The sequence below is a fragment of the Salminus brasiliensis genome, chromosome 19 (genome assembly GCF_030463535.1).
Source record: "Salminus brasiliensis chromosome 19, fSalBra1.hap2, whole genome shotgun sequence".
NCBI classification, from domain to species: domain Eukaryota; kingdom Metazoa; phylum Chordata; class Actinopteri; order Characiformes; family Bryconidae; genus Salminus; species Salminus brasiliensis.
In genome coordinates this window covers 5,463,205-5,487,174 of record NC_132896.1, presented here as the reverse complement: position 1 = coordinate 5,487,174, position 23,970 = coordinate 5,463,205, and the positions used below count along the sequence as shown (strand labels likewise).

Sequence of the window (23,970 nt, the reverse complement as noted above, 5' to 3'; positions counted from 1 at the left end):
TCAGGCTTGTGAACACCTCACGCACTACCTCTCCAACCCTTCCTATCTGAACTGGTTTTAAACTCTAATTTGATTTTAACTGCACCTTACACTCACTGTACTGCTGCTGTCAGAACACTGTTTACATTCGCTACTTGCACACTATTGTTTACATTTCTTACTTGCAACCTGCACTTTAAAAAGCACATGTAACTTTTATTTTAATTTTTTAATTGTAAAAAAGGAAAAAGTTTACTTTAATTTTTATTTACTTCAACTTATATTATTATACTTTATTTTGTATATATTTTTTATTATTATTTATTAATTTCTTTTTTGTTATCTTTATCTATTGGTGAATGGAGGGACAGCAAAGTAAGAATTTCATTGTACAACGTAACTGTCTGTTTCTGCTGTGCATATGACAATAAAACTCTTGAATCTTGAATCTTGGAGCTGGGATGGTGGTGCACTATCCAATGCTTTTGGGAGTTGAGGTGGGATGATCATGACATGACCTGACCTCACTAAAGCTCTTGCCGCTGAATGCGATTAAATCCTCATGGCAATGCTCCTCCTCCAAAATCAAGTAGAAATCCTTCTTCCCTGGACAGTAGAGACAGTGAATGAGCAGGTGTCCCAATACTTTTGTCCATACAGTGCATAAAGCTTTATATGCATATGCAAGCTTATAGTAAAAAAAAAAAAAAAAAACTACAATGAATATACGTTTAATCCCAGAGTTTTTCCCAGGAACGGGTGCAAATTTCAAGACAGAGCTGTAGGCAGGAGGTACTCAACGACTCTGTTTTTGTATTTGTGTGTCCGTATCTCTCTCCCTGGCGCTCCAGCCACAGGTAAACCTGATCACCAGTCCTCTTCAGGTGGGAATCCAGCTAACCAATAAGAGTCCTGGCATAGAGAGGCATGATTGATCCTGCCACCTGGGATTTCCAATGGCTGAGAAAGGTGCGCTTATATATTAAACACCGTGTAGGAATCAGCTCTGATTAGCTGCCTAGACTAAAGAGTGAGCACCATTATTTTGGTCTCAGTACCTTTGAGTTTATGTTTTGCTTTGATCTTTGCTTTGGTGCCGTCCCAGTTTTATTGTCTGTGTTTTGTCTAGGTTTAAATGGAAAACTATTTTATTAACAAAGGCTATTTATCTTTTCCTCAGTATGCATTATCAGATTCTAACCTGGCTTTGCTCAAACCTAAAATCTTAAATGTCTTAAAGTTACAGCAATATGTTTCCTGCTCCTACATCTATGCATAACTGAGCAACCACTCCCTAGTATCTTATCTGGAGTGCCCTGCGTTGACTACAGAGCCCAGGCGCTCCTACACTGTCAACTCAGATTGAGAGAAAGTGCAAGCTTAAAGGACTACTGGAGTTTAACATGAGGAGCCGTGGAGTTATAAAGGGAGTGGGATACCTCATGATTTGTGCACTTATGGTGTACGCTGTGTCGTATATTTTTTTCTCCAAACAGCAGGAGAACTCCAGTCTCAGCAGAGTACAGAGAACAGCTGAGGACACCATACTGAAGAAATTGGAGGGGCTGGAGCAGCGGGTCAACAAAATAGGTCAGTGTGTTCAGTTGCCTAAACTTGACTTCTTACATTAAATGTGTGAAAACTACTTTTGCACATTTCTCATTTACTTTGATTAAAATTGGTATCTTTATGTAAACAGTAAAGGTCTGTAGTTATGCTTCAATCTATCTATCTATCTATCTATCTATCTATCTAGACTATATATAGTCTATCTAGACTATATATATATATATATATATATATATATATATATATATATATATATATATATATATATATATATATATATATATATGCGTGTGTGCATATGTATATGTATACAAGCTCTGGAAAAAATGAAGATCCAACCCTACATGATCAGTTTCTCTTGTTTTTTAGGCAGTGTGTTTTAAGGAAATTAACTGCGGATTTTATAAACCATGGACAACATTTCCCCTTCATTTCAAATAAAAATATTGCTGTTTAGAGCATTTATTTGCAGAAATGATAACTGCTCGAAAACAACTGCACAAATAATACAAAGAAATTATTATAATAATTATAATAAAAGTTATTATTGAAATTCAAACAACACAGTACTAATATTTGAACTTTGAGAGCATTTGAAAGCACTATGGTGAAATAACCACTGCCAATTACAGCTTGGCAGGCTCTCTGCTAGTCTTTCTACTCTTGTTGTTAGGTGACTTAATGCCATTCATAATGTGGAAATTCAGGTGACATAGCTTTGTTTGATGAAATGCCTGGAACAAAATTAGTGCCAGACTCATAGAGATGCTAATTTAACAAAACAAATCTATATAGTCTGTCTATAAAGTGTCTATGTCTATCGGTATGTAAATGTATACCATTATATAGTCTCTCTATCTGTATATAAAGTGTATAGCAGTATGTAGCGTCAGTGTATTTTTATGACATGGCCAAAAAGAAAATCTGTTTCCACTCTTCTGTGTTTCTGTTTTGTTTCAGTTCAAGTCATTTTGTTTACTTTTGCTCAGGGTATTTTTGTTATGCCTTGGTTAACAAACCGGATTCCAAACAAGTTGGGACACTAAACAAATTGTGAATAAAAACTGAATGCAATGATGTGGAGATGGCAAATGTCAATATTTTATTCGTAAAAGAACATAGATGACAGATCAAAAGTTTAATCTGAGTAAATGTAACATTTTAAAGGAGAAATATGTTGATTAAAAATTTCACAGTGTCAACAAATCCCAAAAAAGTTGGGACAAGTAGCAATAAGTGGCTGGAAAAAGGAAATTAAGCATATAACAAACAGCTGGAAGACCAATTAACACTAATTAGGTCAATTGACAACATGATTGGGTATAAAAAGAGCTTCTCAGAGTGTCAGTGTCTCTCTGAAGCCAAGATGGTAAGAGGATCACCAATTCCACCATTGTTGTGCAGAAAGATAGTGCAGCAATACCAGAATGGTGTTACCCAGCGTAAAATAGCAAAGACTTTTAAGTTATCATCATCAACCGTGCTTAACATCATCAAAAGATTCAGAGAATCTGGAACAATCGCTGTGCGTAAGGGTCAAGGCCGTAAAACTCTACTGGATGCTCGTGATCTGCGGGCCCTTAAACGTCACTGCACCTCAAACAGGAATGCCACTGTCAAGGAAATAATAGAATGGGCTGAGGAATACTTCCAGAAATCATTGTCAGTGAACACAATGTCCCAACTTTTTTGGGATTTGTTGACACCATGAAATTTTTAATCAACATATTTCTCCTTTAAAATGTTACATTTACTCAGATTAAACTTTTGATCTGTCATCTATGTTCTATTACGAATAAAATATTGACATTTGCCATCTCCACATCATTGCATTCAGTTTTTATTCACAATTTGTTTAGTGTCCCAACTTTTTTGGAATCCGGTTTGTACACTGACCACCCATGACATTACTCGATGTCCATTATATCAGCTCCACTTCCCATATAGGAGCACTGTGTAGTTCTATAACTCCAGACTGTAGTCCATCTGTTCCTCTGCATACTCTGTTAGCTATCACCAATGGTCAGCACCCCACAGGACTGACCACCACAGAGCAGTTTTTTGGGTTGTGGGTCATTTCTCACTGCACCCACCACCCAAATAGCAGCTACCTGCTCTGCTCCATATAAAACAGAGGTCTTACTTTTTGATCCCAATGTTGATCAATCCAAAAATGCTAATATTAAATTCCGCACTGATTATAAAATACTCCTTCTGACTTATGAGTTGCTCAACGGTTTGGCCCCAAAGTATCTTGAGGAACTTCTTAAACCATTCAACCCGTCACGTTCACTTCCTTTGCAGGACACTGGCCTTCTGTCAGTTCCTCGCTTTAGAAGAATCAGTCATTTCTCTTATAAAGCTCCCCAACTCTGGAGTACACTTCCTGTTGCTGTTCGGGACTGTTTAAATCTAGATGACCTACCTTTTTGCTCAAGCTTTCGGTCAGTCCATCAGTGTACTGCGCTGTTTTCCTTGCTGATGTTGCCTGTTTTCATACCAACCCTACATTACAGCTTTCTGATCATTACTGCTACCTCTGTAATCTACTTCTTTTACAGGCTGTATCCCAGTCTATTCAAACTCCTAAACCCAGTTCCAACTGTTCCACTCCGGTACCGCCAGACCTGGCTCTCCACTACTATTTATCCTCACCTCACTGCAGGACTGTGCTTGTGACCGTTTCCCTGCATGGACTTTATCATCTGACTCACATTTTCATCCTTTATGGCTTGACGGCACTTTTACCATTTTTCTCTTAATTCAGTTTTGTTTTATTGTTGTTTTTTTCCCTTTTTTTAATGTTATGATCCGGTGGCAACCAGAGCAGGATGGGTTCCCCTTTTGAGTCTTGGTTCCTCTCAAGGTTTCTTCCTCTCGATCTCGGATTCGGATCTCTGTGAAGCTGCTTTGAGAAAACATTTGTTGTGAAAATGGCAATATAAATAAATTAGAATGTTCTCTGGATGTTCTCCACAGTGGACGTTCTGGAGGCGAGTCAGAGAAAACAACCATCTGCCGAAGTGCAACCAGAGCTAAAGAAGAAGGTGGTGAAGAAGCTGTTCCCAAACTCGGCTCTCTTCTCCAAGTGGGGTGAGAATCTCTCAGAGGAGGAGCAGAAGGAGGCCGAGCAGTCCTTTGTGCATTATGGTTATAACGTGTTCCTCAGTGACAGACTGCCTCTGAACAGAAGCCTGCCGGACACTCGACCCTCCAAGTGAGTAAAACATCTCTCGGCTGTCTGTTTAACCTCACACTGTAGCAAAACTAATCGATTTTAAAAAGAAAGGGGGCAATTATTCTTTACATTTTTTAATTCTTTAAAAATGAAACAGGACCGTTTATTTGACCTTCTAATATTTCAAAAAAAATTATTTAAAAACTGCAGATATGACTGAACAAATGAAAACATATAGAAGACAAAACTGTTGAGATGACAAGACAACCCTATTCGCCATTAGTGTTAGACACTGAAGGAATTTGGCCTCCACCTTTAACCCATCTGTGCAGTAAACACCCACACACACACACTAGTGATCAAGCACACACACAGTGACATGTGTCCTGGGTGATCCGATCCTAATTGGCCAGCACAAAGTACAAAGTGCAGAGTAAATGCTGTAAACAGCAAAGCACCACCCGCATCGACGGTGTCATTGCCCCAGACGGAAAATACTTAACTCTGATAAGAGTAAGACCACATCGTCCACTTTCCGGCCAAGTTAGCTGAGCACGCTACAATAACTAACTAACTCATGGATGAAGGTGATACCCATGGCTGGGATTGTTATATTATTCTATTAATATTTCGGTACATAGTGTGTGCCATGCCCCTCCTCCAGTGGAAATCATGTGAAAAATCCATACTTAAGAAAAAGCGCAAAAAAATCAGCCCTTTTCACAGGATATGAAGGAGGACAGGATTGATACAACCTGAGGTTATTTTACAGCTCTTGAATCTTTACTGACGCGAGAGCACGCATTCTGTAAAAATAACATGGCATAAAATGTCATGGCGGGACTAAAAATCACGGAGAAACTATAATTACATTAATAATTGTAATAATTGTATTAATTACATTACCCCACCTCCCAATGTGAAGCTAATCCTGTCGGAACAGGGCTCGAGATAAACAAACGTGTGTTTATTTCAGTAAAGCCAACTTAACTTAGCTGATTCAAAGTAGAGTGCTGCAGCTGTCCCTGATGCAAATTCTAATTTCACATAATTTCACAAATGTTTACTAGTAATAATATCAGCTCTACAGATCTATAAACCACACATCCTTAATGTAGCTCTGAATAATCATATACTACCATTGAGTTATATGAGTCTCACTTATTTCTAATGTCTAATTACATATTATTATAAAATAGAAGCAGTGGTGCTCAGCGGTTAGAGCACTGGGATATCGATAACAGGGTTGTGGGTTCGATTCCTGGGCTCGGCAAGCTGGCACTGCCCTTGAGCAAGGCCCTTTACCCTCTCTGCTCCTCGGGTGCTGGAGTTGGCTGCCCACCACTCTGGGTGTGTGTGTGCTCACTGCCCCTAGTTCACTAGTGTGTGTGTGTGTGTGTGTGTGTGTGTTCACTACAACACATTTCGCTGTACACTGTACAGTGACAAATACGTGCACCTTTACCTTTAAAATTACAATTTTAGATCGCTACATTTATTTTTTAACCAGTGTGTTGTTTATTGTGAAGGTAGGGAAGAAGCTGGTAAGATGTGGCCTCCATCCTTATTTTCTCTCCTAATCGAATGATTGGGCCAAACGGAATCTAAACACACATAACTAAAGCATTACACTTTAGCTCCTCCTCAAATTTGATCAGGCTCACAGCGGTCCCGGGATTTACATTTACATTTACAGCATTTAGCTGACGCTCTTATCCAGAGCGACTTACAAGGTTACTGGTATGACAGAGGTGGGCCAATGTAGTGTTAGGAGTCTTGCCCAAGGACTCTTATTGGTGTAGCACAGCACAGTCATCCAGACCAGGAATCGAACCCCAGTGTCTCACATGGTGTGGTAGTTCACTGGCAACTAGTGGTGTTATCTGTTGCACCACACCAACTAGGGGACGTCAGTCCCCTGGAAAATGTTTGGGGAACACCAATCGTTCATCAGTCTTATTGAAGAGTTCCTTGCCAATAACTGTGTCTCTCATCACTCAGATGCGCCACTAAGGTTTATCCAAAGAACCTTCCTACAATCAGTGTGGTTCTGATCTACCTGGACGAGGCATTGTCCATCTTAAAGAGAGCCATACGCAGCATCATCGACAGAACCCCTGCTCACCTGCTCAAGGAGATCATACTGGTGGATGATCACAGCACTAATGGTCTGTAACCGTAACTGACCTGGCACTAATCACGACAGGAGTTGTTAGGTTACATTGCTGTGTGCAAATGTGATGTGCTCGCTGAAGCCCCTTATCTTGATGAAGTGATCATGATGAGCAAAGAATGCAGTTTGACTGATCTCTGGAGCAGATAAACATGATACATCATCTGGCACAATGCCAAATACCAGGCGTGGGCTAGAGTATAAAGCATTGTTGGAGCATTGTGGTGAAGATTTCCGCAACAAATACGTTACTAAGGTCAAGATGTTGGATGATCACCACCCGACTTCACCCCCAACTCATTCCAAAGGTATTGGATGGAGCACCAATCATCATTCCAGAGAACACAGTTCCTCCACTGCTCCACAGCTCAATTCTGGGGGGCTTATAACCCTATATAGCCCACGCCTGGCTTTAGGCAGCATGGTGCCAATAGGTTCATGCTGATCTGCTCCAGAGAGTCCGTTGCCATGAAGTGTATGTAAGACTGTTGAGGAGGAGTTGGAGGCTGATTGAAAATGATCTTCTGCTTTTAATCTTTAAGTCTTTGCTTCACAGATGACCTCAAGGAGATGCTTGATAAATATATTGAGTCAATTCACCAAGAGAGGCCTGGTGTAGTTAAGAAAGTGACACACAAAGAGCGACTGGGGCTTTCACATGCACGCATATCAGGATGGGAGGCAGCTGTTGGTGATGTTGTGGCCATTTTGGATGCCCACATTGAGGTGCATGTGCAATGGTAAAAGGAACTCTCCATCTTCTACATAACTATATCAGTAACTTACTATAGAAACAGAAGAAGAAGGTCTTTGCCTTTTGTATAATTGCTTCTGATCTGATCTTTTAATGCTATGCTACGGCACCTCTGGTGGTACATAGGAGTTAAGTGCCTGGAACAGGGGTGAGCAGTTCCAGTCCTGAAGGGCTGGATTCTGCACAGTTTTGTGCTTTTCCTGCTTGAACACACCTCATTCAACTCCCCTGTTAATTACCAGGACCGTTTAGGTCTGTCAGAGCAGGACAATCAGGAAACTGTGCTTGACTCCAGCCCCTGTTGCCCACCCCTGGTCTGGAACTACAGCACGGTGGGAACACCTTCAAAAACTGTCAGTTACCTCCTATGCTGGTCTTGGCTACATTTTCATCACCAGAGTTTAATATTAATGTGCTTTTAGGGCAGAACCCCTGCTGACTAGAATCAAAGACGACAGGACGGTGGTGCTGTCTCCAGTGTTTGACAGAGTGGATTACGACACGCTGCATGTGACTAAATATGGTACATCTGCCCATGCTTTTGACTGGCAGCTATGGTGCATGTATGAGTCTTTCAGGCCAGAGTGGTATAAGCTAAACGACGACTCGGAGCCCGGGAAGTAAGTGACACCTCAGCCTGATCACCTTAGGTCATACATATGAGCTCTGGAACCTGAAGCCTGTCATGTTTAAAGCACTAGGTTTGACCAGAAATCTCACTTACACAGTTTTCAATTAGCCAAGATGTGCTCAAGGTTTGCTTCCTTAGTTTTGCACTGGAGGTACAAGGCTTAAATAGTCAGCAGTTAGCGCTGAGTAACCCTAACCCTAATCCCAACCTTTACCAGGATACCTCAACCAAGCCACACTAAAGTACTAAAGACTGGAGTCCACGAGCATAATTAGACCTTCTGTCTCTCAGTGTGATGCTAGGCAACATGGGCATTATGGTTCTTTAGGGAACCCAGGATGCTTCTTCAATGGCATCACTCAGATGAACCGTATTTATTTATTTATTTATTTATTTATTTATTTATTAACATCATTTACATTGAGTGATGGTGGGAGACTTAAAGCAGCATTATGTGAGAATTAGAATTTCTTGCTCCTGGGCTCCCCCTACAGTCAGAGAGTAATTTGCACTTTGAACCCAGCATTTCTGGACAAGCTGAGAAAAAGAAGCATGTGGACTGAGGAGGTAGAGTAATGTTGCAGGATTTTTACACTAATATGACTCGGGTTATGCAGTGTTAGGCAGTTGTGAGTGTTGTCCTGCCCACTTAATCAAAGTTACATAGTGTAGTTAGCAGCGTAGCGAGCCTGGAGTAGCAACAATAAAGACTTCTGTTGAGGTTTAAATGCTGCATATAGTTGCTTTAACTGTAACGATTGGGTGGAATTGGCCACAATGAAATCAGGGTGAAATTGGGCATAAATCAAGAAGACTGTAACTCCACTGAGCTCCACTGAGCGGTAATGAACAGTTCTGTGTGTGATTGTTAAACAAACCCTTCCAAGTTCAGTGGAAATTGTAAATGAATAAATGCGGCTATTTTGCAGGAGTCCATCCGTCATGGGTATCCTCGTGGCTGATCGGTTATTCTTGGGAGAGATTGGAGTACTGGACGAAGGAATGCTGGTTTATGGAGGCGAGAACGTTGAGCTGGGAATACGAGTAGGTTGTGACTTGGGTCTTGACACCACAGTACAAGAACATGAAAAGTTGTGAGTCTGCTAAGTCTGGTCACTGCTGTGCTCTAGGTTTGGACCTGCGGAGGAAGCATTGAAATCATCCCATGCTCCAAGATCGCCCACATAGAGAGAGCACATAAGCCGTACGCGCGAGATCTGAGCATCCCGCTGAAAAGAAATGCATTGAGGCTGGCTGAAGTCTGGATGGATGAATATAAAAGGAATGTCCTAATCAGCTGGAATCTCCCCCTTAAGGTTGGTCACAGGGTACTGCTTCTAAAAGCATGATGTGGTGTTTATTGAATTTCCGCTGCTGTTGAAGCCTTTAGTCTTGTATTAGGTGGCGCTACAGACTGCATAATAAATTGCTAATTATGCTTAGAATGTATTCAATTCAATTTAGTTTTCAATTCAAATTAGTTTAGTTAATTTATTTTATTTATATAATTATGGGGGTGTTAATATAGCATGATAGGATCCTTGATAGGATGGACTATCAGCAGCATGCAGACAGCAGGGCTCAGCACATAGGGGAGAGAAAAGAAAGGGGGAAATTGATGGTGAATGATGTGTTTAGGAGTCTGAACAGAATCTAGCCTCAACGGGAGCTGGCATGGGTTCTGCAGGACTGAGATTGGACTGAGAAAAGGCCTGATATCTTATGAGCACTCGTTCCCTTTCACCTAAACTGATGATCTGTCTGACTGTCCTGGAAATATAGTGTTGTTAGTGTGTATCATATAAAATAACATTAGGTAAATATTTATAATGTCAGACATATCCATGCAACATCAGAGAAGGGATCATAGTAATACACTGTCAGGTCTCTTAAACTATATGGACGGAAATATTGGGACACTTGCTCACTGAGTGTTTGCTCTTAAATTAAGGGCAAGTTAATCCTGCTTTTGTTGAACGTCATTTGTTGTTTTTTCTGAAATCTAAAGATCTCCTCGTAATCTCATACTTATTTTACTGCTCATGTCAATTCTGATTTGAGCATGCCCTCGTCCCCTTGGCCTTGGAGGGGAGTCCCTGGCTGCATCCTAAGGGCCGCTCCATTATTTTTGCCTTCTCATGTGAAGTTGATTACATGAGCCCTCAGGATAAGTGATGGGTGGTTTTAGCAGCAGAACTCGTAAATCTAGAGATTACTAAAAACAGAGCGATGTGTTAAATTAGAAATAAGCTAAGGTCCACATGCAGTAAAGCTCTGGGTTTTTGAAACACAGGCACTGGGTTATTTCCTCAGAATAATACAGCTGTTTCTTTGCAGGATCATGGGATTGACATAGGGGATGTGACCGAGAGAAAGAAGCTGAGAGAGAAACTCAACTGTAAGCCCTTCAAATGGTACATGGACAATGTGTATCCTCAGCTTGACACCTGGGAGGATCTCGTTGGCTATGGTGTTGTAAGCAACATTTATTTCTATTCTAATTTGCTCACTGTCCGTGTTTCAAAAATCTAGACTGTGTTGAAGCACCAGGGAATAAAAAATTGCTCTTCCAGCGAAGCAAATAAACAGAACAGTAGGTGAGGAGTGCTTGACTGGTTTTCTGTTCACCTTTCACAGCTGCGGAACGACTTATCCAACAATAACTGCATCGATCAGGGACCTGTTCCTGGGAGTGTTCCCATTCTGTATCAGTGTCATTTCTATGGCCCGCAGGTATGTGCTCTGACAATGGCACCATAGGCTTCATGTTCACGTCACAAGCCTCGTTAGTCAGGTCATGTGGACTAATCTGTCCCTGAAACTGCGGGCATGCACTCATTGATAGGTTTATGCATGGTGCCTCTACAGTAATGTGGAGAACAGCAACAAACCACCTGAACCATGTCGCCTCCACCAACAAAAAACATCATTACATCATGTTTGTGAGATGTGGCTCAGAGTGGGACTGCCACGTTGACCCATGGTTCGCTGGTTTGAATCCCGGGTTAAAGTGCTGCCTGCAATCAGCAGCCGGAGCCCAAGAGAAGACAATTGGCCTTGCTCTCTCTGGGTGGGTAGGTGGCTAGCTCTCTCTCTAACCACATCACTTCGGTGTGATGCTGGCTAGCACGGGCATCTGCTAGATGGGTACCTGACGCTTTCCTCCAGGAGTGTTGGTTGCCTATTGGCAGCAATTAGAAAAGAGGTGGAGGCTGGTTGCGCATGTGTCGGTCTGACCGTTTGCAATCATGCTGCATGTTAATGAATTGGATACATATCTAATCTAGAAGCACATGTGAAAATTACTCTAATCTAATCTGAAGAGATCGGATTAGACACACCACCACAACCTTGAGGCAAGAAAATCACTTATTTTGAGTCACTTCAGCCTGGTAATGTGAACTTAGCCATAGCCTTAGTCAATTTCAGGCAATCAATAAAAGAACTGAGCCTTTTCTATTTACAAGTCACAGCAGTGTGAGTTTTATATGTCCAGGTTTCCTTATGTCTATTATTTGATTTTATTGATTGATTTAAATTCCATATTAAAATGCTCAGATATGAGTATTCATTTAATCAAATTGTTATTATGTATTTGAGGATAAATTCCAGATTATTCTACTCTCTTAATCTCTGTGTAATTAAACAGTTAAGAGGGAAATAGTCATAGTTATCATATGATAAGGTTCGGGACAGACTGCCTGAATGCCGAGACATTCTTTACAGCAGTTCTTTAAAAGGGTTTAAGAACATAATGTCATTTGTAACATGTTCAGGTCCATGCAAGAGGTTGTGACACAACGTACTGCTAGTTTACCTTTATCAGCAACACCTGAACATATGCGTGTGGGTCCACTGGGTTTTGCACAGTAAAGAGATGCTCAGATTCTACAGGTGTAAGCACATCTGTCTGATGGTCTGAGGAATCGGAATAGCAGAGGTTAATGTGGAGGTGTAGGCAGGCAGTCTGGCTTAGTGTAGTTCAGCTGACAGAGGGGGAAAGGACTGTAAGGTCGTTAACCAGTGACACCTAAAGAGTTGCTGTCGGTGGGTGTTTGGGTTACTGAGATAGAGGAAGGCCAGCTTGTGTTTCTGAGTCTGTTTATCCATTTAACCCATTGATAAAATGTGTGGGGGAGAGCATGAGTCTGCATCACAATGTTTTGCTGAAGGTACATCAGATAAATATGAATTATTTTTAAGATTTGAAGTGAAGACTTTAAAAAAGCAAAAGTTTTTTTTTTTTCCTCTTTTGTCATTATTTCTAACTCAGATATGGAAGAAGTGTTTTCTCCTCTGGGCTTCCATACCCTGCCAAATAGCCTGGCAGCCAACGTCACTGCCATCTTTTTGCATTTGCTTTATTATTTCATATCTGCCCTTTAAAGCATTTACATTTCACTGCTGTCCAATGAAAAAAACTCTCAATTTTTGTACATTTTTAGTTTTTGATGAATGGACCAATAGAAATGCTCTGAATTACTTGAATTAAACTCAAATTTTACATTCAGCAAGAGCATGTTTGCCTTCTCTTGTAAAGTCTCTATTTTGGAGATACGTGGTTTTCATTGGACAGCAACAATATGCAGCATATGCTTTTTTAGACAGACTGCCTCCTGTGGCAGAACCTCATATCAGAATCAAAGTATATGCATATACCCACCATTTAGTTTTGTCTTATTCAGAACGACGGAGTTGCTTAAGAGTCCAAGTCTTATTTCATAAGCAATTATCAGGTCAACCAAGAACACTGTATAATAAAGAGAGATCAAATAAAACTACGCACACAATCTTTAAACCCAAGTTTTAAGTTTTAGACTTAGCTGTGAACATGGGTGAGGACGAACAAGCACCAAACTCTAAAGGCAGACTGTTCCACAGCTTTGATCCAGCAGCACTAAATGCCCCATCACCAAGAGTGCACAACTTAGAGGGAGGAACTTTGAGCTAATGCGAGTCAGAGGAGCGAAGAGTGTGTGCTGGAGAGTGTGACTAAAGCAGACCACCTAGGGAAGAGGGGGCAAGGCCATGCAGAGATTTCAAAACCGGCACAAGCAAGGCCAGGAGAGAAGGTGTCACTGTTACATTCCTAAAAGTGAACTGGAAAAGAAAATCAAAGACCACAGCCTGATGATCGGATATGCAGAGATCAGTGCCACGCAGATTAGTGGGAGAGATGCCAGAAGAACAAACAATGTCCAGGATGTGATGTTGTGCGTAGGGAAGTCCAAGTCCATCAAACCACAGACGCAATATTAAAATCACCAACATGCACATGATGGACTAATTACCAGTAGAAAGCAAAAATGACAATTAGTGGTCATGAAAGTTATTCAGATTTAGCCTATTCATGAAAGATTCACCCTAATAAATCATGAGAAACTGCTGTCCCCTCTTAAAAGTGCATACGCTGCTTTCATAAGCACAAAGTAGCAGTATTGGTATCAGCACCGTTGATACTGGCCCTGCATATATTTGGTATCGATATTTGGGACCGATATCAGATTTTGCAGTATCGCACACCACTATTGGAGGGTAGATGAGCACTATCCATAAAGGTCTAGCAGTAGAAATGAGCACAGCTAGGCACTCAGATGATGTCATATAGGGAACTAGAACAGATCTAACTCTAAACTTGGACCGATGCACCACAGCAGCTTTGATGGGATTATTTTTTACAGGCCTTGTTTTTATGGTTTTGTGGTCCATTCTGTAATTGGGGGTACATTTCATGTCTCTCAAATAAACTTTTTGTTATTTTCCCAAAATAACAATCTTTAATGAATCAGTTCTAAATAATTACATTAACCTCTTACTGCTGAAAGGCTTATTACACACTAAGGTGGATTACTCTACTACAGGGACTTCTGTATACACTGGTGGTTTCGTCCCGCAGACGGGCCATACTGGTGGCCATGGGTATGTGTTTAGGAGGTGAATATGTCACTATTAATAATGCTTGAAGTTTATTTTAGACATGATTTACTCAAAATATTAATTAAATGACACTGTCTCCACCCCCTGATTCATACATTTAACTTTAATTTTATATGACATAAATAATTGTGTCTAATTTTCAATGGTTTTTGCAAAATTTATAATTGGGATATTTCACTAAAATATGTATAGTAATCTTTGGTCTGACAATGACATTCAGTGACAAAGAAATACCCAGCACTGAAATAAACAATACAATTCAATATAAAGAATATGTGTCAAAATAGACTATGGGATATATTATTAATTTTGTTTGTCTAAAGTTGACAAAGCATTTGATTTTGTGAAAATATGATAACTCATATTAATCAATTAATCATATTAATTGTAGGTGCATATTTGTCCACCATAGGCTGAAGCCTCCAATATGCCCCCTGTCTCCCACCTGTCAGATCAAATTTTCACCCAGGATTAAACTGCTGTTTTTTCATTTACTACATGATTGGTCTTCACTTCCTGTTTGCATTTTCATACAGAACTGTTACTACAGGCGTAGTGGGGAGATCTACATTGGAGGCATCAAATCTCACAAGTACAACAGTAATCGTTGCCTGGTGGATCCTGGGGAAGGACACACACCGGGTCTGCATAGCTGTAAAACGGCCAAGGAGAAAGGGTTCCACATGTACTGGAACTTTAAACAGGTATGTGCTCGAAAACATTGACTGTGCTTTTCACAGGATGCCCTTCCTTTATTCCATTCCACGGATTGACTAATGATCGGGGACTGGATAAGGTGGAAAGACAGGGCGAACATCAACCTGTGCAGTGAAATTGGACGTAGAGACAGCCTACTGTCATTTAAAAAGGCTATACTACAGCCAGGGAAAGGTGAGCCCTGCAGCTGGGATTTATATTTGAATCCCGGCAGTGCTAGGTGCCACCCATGGCAGGGAGGGCATGCCTGAGAACACGGCTGGTTGCACTGGCCCTTTTTGGACTGGTGTAAACTGGGAAAACAAGGAGGTTCGCCCATACACATATGTAGTAGACCAGCCAGGACAGGGTGTCCGGTGTCTGAGGCTGAAGTCTGAAGGATTTTGTTGTTCAGCGCTGGAGCTAAGCAGAAGTTTGGGGCCCAAAGCATTAGCCTCAAAGCTTCAGTGCAGAACAATAGAAAAGGCTTAGGCTCATCTACTACTTGTGAACACAGGGAAAATGATGTAGATTAAGCCCTATTCGGAGCCCTAATCTATGGCTGATTCACACAGGATAAGAAATCTCAGCATAAATGACTGAGATGGGGGTGGCTATTTAATTCACTGCTGTCAGTCACCTTCGAAAAAACATCATAACCCGTATGTAGGCTATAGGCTACACTACACAATGACTTGCCTAAAGCTGCCAGCAGCATCACGCCTCTAGCCCGAAATATCTACAGTATGTCATGCAGGACACATCTTAACGCCTTCTTTACTGACACAGGAGCGCGCAGTCTTAAACCCTGTTCGGACGGGATGAGTTTTACATGGGGAGGTGGGGTAATGTAGTTATTACCAGAGTTTCTCAGTGATTTCAGTCCCATCCGAATGTGCCATGTCAGTCATTTTGACTGCACGCTCCAGAGTCAGATAAGACTGCGGTGCTTTTTACCTTCTATAAAACGAGCTGTAAACAGTAACTCACTATCTCAGGTTGTATTAATCCTGTGTGAATCGACATCTGGGTAAATATTCCCTCATATGCCTCATATGCCTTTTCTCAAGCATGGAGGAGCTCGAGGAGCCGTTTAGATACCTTGCCTTGTTCAAGTCTGTGGCAAACCAAAAGACTCCCCAGAGTGGTGTGATGCTGCTGGCAATGCTATTGCTATTGGCAAGTCACTGTGTAGCATAGCCTTTTGCATCCATAGGTGTTATGAACACACAGCTGCTATTTTCAAATCGAAATGTTTAGTTATTACTAAAAGTGGGTTAGCACGTTTTTTGGAGGTGATGTCGGTGCGTAAATCAAGTGGCCATTCTCATCTCAGTCAGTTTATCCTGTGTGTATCCTGTGTTAATCAATTTACAGAAGTTCTGTAGTAGAATGAACACAGTGGTTTGTGTGGTGCAACAGAGAACAACACTACCTGTCAGTGAGCCATCACACCATGTGGAGAGTCCGGGGCAAGACTCCTAGCACTACATTGCATTTATTACATTTACATTACATTTATGGCATTTAGCAGACGCTCTTATCCAGAGCGACTTACATGGTAACTCGTATTACAGAGGTGGGCCAGTGTAGTGTTAGGAGTCTTGCCCAGGGACTCTTATTGGTGTAGCGCAGCACCCACAGTCACCCAGACCAGGAATCGAACCCTGGTCTCCCACATGGTGTTGTAGCTCACTGGCAGGTAGTGGTGTTATCTGTTGCGCCACACCAACCATTGCCCTTGCCTCCGTGATACGGGTAACCTACGAGTAAGACACTCTGGATAAGAGCGTCAGCTAAATACCATAATAATTCATTAATATCATAATAAAATGACGTTCTCCACCTCCCCGCAAAACTAATCCTGTCTGATTTTTTTTTTTTTTTTGCTCTATGACACTTCAAATGATCCCTGTATGTGTTTAATGGACATAATGTATAAATTTAATTGAATATGAATGAGCTGCTGCTGCTGTGAACTGAATTGTCTCTCATTGCTTCACCTACAGGGTCAGGCAATCAGGAACAGAGACACAGACAGGTGTCTTGAGATCGCCCAAGGAGCTAATTCCTATTACCAACTTATAATTCAGCCCTGCAGTGGGCAACACTGGACAATACAGCACATCTTGCAGGAATTTTAACTATCTTGTGACATCTTGTCCAAAGAGTGTCTTTTTGTTGTAGGTTTCAGGTGTAGCGGGTGGTGTCTACTGGCTGGTTGTGTTTGTTGTTTTAATGTGTGTCTTCCCTGAAATTATGTTACAATAAATTCGTACTGATTCATACAACTCTGTGTCCTGTGTTTGGTCTTGCAGAGGATCTTTGGAGAGGGCCCGCTCTCATTTTCTGTTACAGCCTGACCTTTGGCCTTAGTGAAGTTATGGCCTTCCCTTTGTAAGTTAAAGTGTGATTGTGTTACAGCTTAGTGTGAAATTTATGTTCCATCATCATCATCTTCTGTTTTAAAGAGTAGATTCAGCTTTGTTTCTCCAGGAGACTCTTATACATTGGAGGCTGGTTATACATTACATGGGGGAGTCTGCACTTCTTTGAGGTGGGGAGGCCAGTGGTGATGGAGTTGAGAGGGCCCAGTGCATAGATCCTGATCTTTCTCTGTTGGGGGTTTTCAAAAGTAAAGGACAGGTGGTGTCAGTGGTGCTTGGCGTGGCTGAGTGGCAATACGAGGCACATTGCAGTCACGCTGTCTGTCATGCATCAAGATTAACCCTCCTGAGCTGTTGATACTAGCTGTTAGTCCTGTCTTGTGAGTTTTAGTTCTTCCTCATTTACATGCAGTTTTGGTGATCGAATCATTGCACTTGTCCACATGAAGAGCCATGTGTAAACACCCCCAAGATGCACTTTGATCGGATTCCGGTCGAATTACTCAACAAACTTGCTAAAGTGGCAAGAGACTCATCTGGTCAACGTTTATTTAGCCATCGGATCTGATTTTGGCTGGCTGAAGTGACTCAAATCTGATTTCTTTTGCCTCAATGTGACACAGATCTGAACACGTCAAATCTGATCTTTTCACATGAGATTTGAGTCACTTTTGTATGTGGTCCTAGATTGGATACATAACCGATGTCCGAATGTGCCTTTTGGCCTGTACGCATGCACTTAGTGCGTCGCCTTCCAGGGAGGGCTTCGTTCATATTACAGACAGATTCAGGCCATTTCTATTTTTGAATGTGAACAGTCAGGATAGTCCAATCTGATCTGAGCAAAACATCCAAATTGATTAATGAGCATAGCCATAGCAATATTTTTCTTTCGTGTTTTTGCTTTGCTAAAGGTTTGCTCGCTTTGAACAAACTTGTATCATTGGGAAAAGTAGGAGCCTGTGCTTCACACAACTAAATGGTGTCTGGTCTGGCAGGGGGCCTACGGGAAAACCCACCCTCATTTTCGTTAACAACCTGACTTTAGACTAGGCCTTAACAGCCAAAATATAAGAAAAATAAAAAATAAATAATAAAAAAAGTGATCAGTGACTTTAATGCAATAACTGCAAGAGTTCAGGTTCAGTTCACTTGCCAGTATTGCACAGAATGGAAGTTACTGTTGGGTGCAGTGTATAAGATTCTGCGTCACAGTATAGAGGCAGATACATAATTGTTACTGTACTGAGTATTTAGATATTACTTTGCTAGACTATTATTGAAATTGAAGGTAATTCTATATTGTAACAAGGCAAAAAGCTTGTTTTCCTTGAATTTGATCCATGATGCAAATATGATCTTACACTTTTGGGAAACAGCTTTCTTCAAGATTTGAACTAATCTAGCCATCTAGGATCATTTGTTTTAAGCAGAAGAGAGGTTAAACATGCCTTAACAGCTTTTCAATTGCATGTCCACTTTAGTCAGCCATTTGAGTTCTACCGTTTAATGGATATTCTAAAGCCGCTAAACCATGGAGTGAGCATTTGCCAAATACTTAACAGTGCATGCTCTGCCAGCATTAAATGCAGACCCACCAGCAAACTGAAAGTCAATGAAACTAGCTGACTAGTTGATTTCCACCCACACACGATAATCGAATGGCGATGACCTAAACGAAGGTCAAAAAGAAATGAGTGAAGTTACTGTGCTCTAAGAAAGAACAGCCCCATTGTCCATGCTAACCAATGATTAGAATTAAGCCTGTTGTGGTAATGAAAAGGTCCTCAGAACAGGGCAGTCTATATCCTAATTTGTGGAAACAGTTTATTTCTGGTGGAATCACCACACTGTGCTGGACCAAGACAGGAGTTTGAGACCACTGGTCTAAATTATGCACAATGAGCCAGTGTTTCTGGCCAACAGCTCTAGTTTAGCTGAAGCAAGCCAGATCAGAAAATCTGCAGGTTCCAAAAGACACCCAATAATTTTCAAAAAGTACAGACATTTATTGTTTCGGATCTCAGGACACATTTACATGGTCAATTTCTTGGGCCACCATAGGACAGAGGCTTGATCAGGTGACTACAAACACCCTAGACAAGAAACAGGGGAAAAAAAAAATATATAAAGTGAATATCCTACAAATTAGCTCCTCAATATCCTGCCCATGATTACAAACCGATTCTATGAAATGTTGGATAAACAAGGACAGGCAATTGGGCAGGGAAATGAGTCATATTGCAACAAGACAAACTTCCAAAATCCATTAGAGTACCAAAGCCATCTGAATTAATTTGTTTCAAATTATGCAATTACATCCACATTTAATTATTGGCCAACTGAATTCTTACCTTGTGTAGAGGCAGTCATGTAGAGCCATGTGTTTTTTCTTTAAGCTGTCGACCAGAGGACTTTCCGCCCCCAGATGGATGATGCCTAGAAGCAGGCGTCTTCGAGGGCAAATATTTAGCAACAGGTTTTAACTGTTCAGAAAAGGCAGTCTTACAGCTGGAAATAGAAGCATCAGACTTTGCTGCTGAAGTGGACTCACTCAAGTCAACAGGAGCATTTGGGTTTCCAAAAGGTTTTCCAAGCCTAGGCCCAGATGCATAATGCTCACTTACAGGAGACTCCAATCCTCCATGCACATAATTTTCAGAGCTGAACCCTAGGTCAGATCCCCCTAAAGACACAGGAGCATTCACCTTTCCAATAAGTTTTCCTGGTCTAGGCTGAAAAGCATCATTTTCACTTGCAGGTGGCTTCGCTTTTCCAGGAAGGTCACTTTTAGAGCCCAGTCCTACCCCTGAAGCAACAGATCCACCCAAGTGTCCAGGAGGAGTTCCCTTTCCAACAGGTTTTCCTGGTCTAGGCTCAGATGCATAATTCTCACTAACCGAAGATTCCAATCCTCCAGGCACATAATTGTCAGAGCCAAGGTCAGATCCAGCAGATCCACCCAAGTGTCCAGGAGGAGTTCCCTTTCCAGTAGGTTTTCCAGGTCTAGGCTGAAAGGCATCATTTTCACTTGCAGGTGGTTTTGCTCCTCCAGGAAGGTAGTTTTCAGAGCTCAGCACAGATCCAGCAGATCCACCCAAGTGTCCAGGAGGAGTTCCCTTTCCAACAGGTTTTCCTGGTCTAGGCTCAGATGCATAGTTCTCACTTACCGAAGACTCCAATCCTCCAGGCACATAATTGTCAGAGCCAAGGTCAGATCCACCCAAGTGTCCAGGAGGAGTTTCCTTTCCAATAGGTTTTCCTGGTCTAGGCTGAAAGACATCATTTTCACTTGCAGGTGGTTTCACTCTTCCCGGAAGGTCATTTTCAGAGCCCAGTCCTACCCCAGAAGCAACAGCTCCACCCAAGTGTCCAGGAGGAGTTCCCTTTCCAATAGGTTTTCCTGGTCTAGGCTGAAAGACATCATTTTCACTTGCAGGTGGTTTCACTCTTCCCGGAAGGTCATTTTCAGAGCCCAGTCCTACCCCAGAAGCAACAGCTCCACCCAAGTGTCCAGGAGGAGTTCCCTTTCCAATAGGTTTTCCAGGTCTGGACTCAGATGCATAATTCTCACTTACAGGAGATTCCCCTCTTCCAGGAGGGAGATTTTTAGAACTCAGCCCAGAGCCAACAGCACCACCCATGTTTCCAGGAACATTCACAATAGCAAAAGAATCTTCTCCAGAGCCTGGTTGCACTGAAGTAGGTACAGACACAGTAGCATCACTAAAGCTTGCTGGAGGATTTACCTTCTCAGAGCCAGCAGTGTTATCCAAGTCCCCCATCCCAGCAGCTCCACCCGGCTTCACTTTTCCAGAAGAATCTTTTCCAGAACCAGGCTGTGACGCTGCACCACTACCTGCTCTTGCAGGGAGGTTAACATTCCCAGGGGAAGCATTTCCCAAGCTGGGCTGCTCTGAAGAACTGGGTGCAGACTCACTAGGTCCAAGGCTTGCTTTTCCAGAAGAGTCTTTCCCAGAGTTGGGCTGCACTGAAAGGTTAGGTCCTGCTCCAGTAACACCAGCCACATTGGCATTGGGGTTGGTCTTCACAGAATAATCCTTTCCAGAACCAGGCTGTGCTGCTGCACCACTACCCGTTTTTACAGGGAGGTTCACGTTTCCAGAGCTGGGCTTCTCAGAAGAACCAGGTGCAGACTCACTAGGACCAAGGTTTGAAGGAGGATTTGCTTTTCCAGAAGAATCTTTCCCAGAGCTGGGCTGCACTGATGGAATAGATCCAGACTCACTAGGTCCACCAGAGCTTGCAGGAGGGATCCCCTTTCCAGAAGACTCTTTTCCAGAGCTGGGCTGTGAACCTGAACCTGCTGCACCACCACCAATTTTTGCAGGAAGGTTCACATTTTCAGGTGGAGCATTTCCAGAGCTGGGCTTTTCTGAAGAACCAGGTGCAGACTCACTAGGTCCAAGGTTTGAAGGAGGGTTTGCTTTTCCAGAAGAATCTTTCCCAGAGCTGGGCTGCACTGATGGAAGAGCTGCAGACTCACTAGGTCCACCAGAGCTTGCAGGAGGGATCCCCTTTCCAGAAGACTCTTTCCCAGAGCCAGGTTGTGATGCAGCACCACTTGCTTTTTCAGGGAGGTTCACACTCCCAGTGGAATCCTTTCCTGAGCTGGGCTTTACTGAGGAACTGGATGAAGCCTCACTAAGGTCAGAGTTTGCAGGAGGCTTGGCCTTTCCAGAAGAAATGGTGCCAGTGGGAAGTCCAGATGCAGCAGTTCCATTCAGGTTTATGAAATGGTCATCAAGCACAGTCTCTTGAGTGGGTAGAGATTCTGCTTCATCCTCCTTATCCACACCTTTGCCTTGAATTTCCAAGTACACTGAAAAGACAATGTGGCTTGATTGAATTTAAGAAGGCACAGCAGGTTCTCTGTGGTTCTACTGTACATTAGAGAATGCATAATAGATCATATACAGGTCAAAAGAACACTTCACCTCTTTGTGCCTCCAGAGGGTTACATATGGTTCCCAAAGACAGCAGCACAGCCAGGACATCCTTTACAGACACTGAAACCTCATTATGGATACTGACTTGTGGCACAACAGTTGAGGGAGAACCTGAATAATAATAAAATAAATAACCCATACACAAGTATGAACTTCATTCAATAAAGTCATCCCAACCCAAAACTAGCAAAGAGCCTGAATTAGTTTAATTGGTTAAATCATTTCTATTGTCTTTAGTTAATGCTCTGGATTTAAAAATGTGAGCAATCACTAAAATTCATGATTATCAAAAGTTACCAGTATCTTTTTAGTGTCAATATTCCACATCAATATTTCTGCCACTGTTGACTGTGACGTAAACACATGCAAACCTTTGGGTCCAGAAAAGAGTCCAACATCATGCAGCTTTGACTGGGTTGACTGGTGTCTGACCTGAGCACTCAGAACTACAAACAAACAGATGAAACAGATTAAAACTAAGCAGCAAAGAAATCAGAGCATCACTGAAGCCCAGAAACCATAACCAACCTCGTCCACCTCCCAAGTTGATCAACCATAATAAAAACAAAAGCACTCTGACATCCATGGCAGCCTTCATGACCACCTACACACTGCAAAAGCTTTTAAAAGAAGGGAGAGAACCGTGTGCCTGACGAAACGATTCACCACATGGAGCTCATTATTAGCAATTAGCCCTGTCTGAAGCAACGTTCAGCAACTCACAAAAAAACATCGCCCCCTGTAGACTGGAGGCGTTACTGCTCATATTCCAACTACTCTCCTCAAGGTTCACTTTCAAGCCTTGAGCTAAACGAAGCTCAAGTGTGTTCAGACATGGCCACCCTGCATGACCACAAAAACAAAAAATCAGCCGGACAAGCTCAAACTGGTCATGCTGGTTAAGCTGGTTGACCATCTTAGCTCCTGACCAGCATATGAAATGTTCTTGTTTGAGTGTGATGGTTTAGCTGGTCGGCAAGCATGATCAGCCTGAGCATGACCAAGCTGGTTGACCAGGGTGCAGGTGACCCCTCTGCAGCACACACACAGCTAGCACATTACTGAATATGCCAGCCACCATGTTTAACCAGGACATGGAGGCCTGTTTTTACTGATAAGTGAACTTAGTTAACCCTTTAAAGTCTGAACCATCAAATAATTGGATTTTTAAAAATAACACTTTAAATATATGACCTTTATTTTTAATCCTACTATCATACATGAGGAATGTATTGCCCACAGTAAAACACACCTTATACTCCCTATAGTTCCCTTTAAAACATCATTTTCCAACTTGGACATCTACATGCATTTTTCTGGTGCATGCACAGAGAATCTACCAGGGTAGTTAATTAGTATATATTATTGCTATTATTTACCTTTTATTTATTGATTATATATATATACTGCTTAGGCACACCTAAGCAGTATATATATAAAATATATATAAACTCACCTTAAACTCACCTGCTAATTGCCAGGTTTAGTAGGTGTGTGAAGAGAGCAGAGGTGGTAGCATTTGCACAAAACTGTATAAATGATCTCCATAAATGTTTAAAACAGTAATAATAATAATCTGATAATCTGATAATGCTCATATTCTCCACACACTCTATAAATCCCTAACAGAACTAATAGCATTTCCATACTCTATTCTGAGTTAATGACTGCCCTCTTTTCCAGGGGTGCCTTATTC

General features: G+C 41.8%; 1 protein-coding gene across 1 annotated transcript; it reads left to right on the top strand.

The window, feature by feature from the left end:
* The first annotated feature begins 1,382 nt into the window (after nt 1–1,382).
* Nucleotides 1,383–17,130, top strand: LOC140541064 (probable polypeptide N-acetylgalactosaminyltransferase 8). The gene is made up of 11 exons (XM_072663577.1): nt 1,383–1,569; nt 4,528–4,765; nt 6,728–6,894; nt 7,456–7,639; nt 8,076–8,273; nt 9,214–9,328; nt 9,415–9,600; nt 10,622–10,759; nt 10,922–11,017; nt 14,758–14,925; nt 16,927–17,130. Exons 1-11 carry the CDS (start codon nt 1,383–1,385, stop codon nt 17,059–17,061), a joined length of 1,812 nt encoding a protein of 603 aa, XP_072519678.1. The 3' UTR covers nt 17,062–17,130.
* The last annotated feature ends 6,840 nt before the right edge of the window (nt 17,131–23,970 follow it).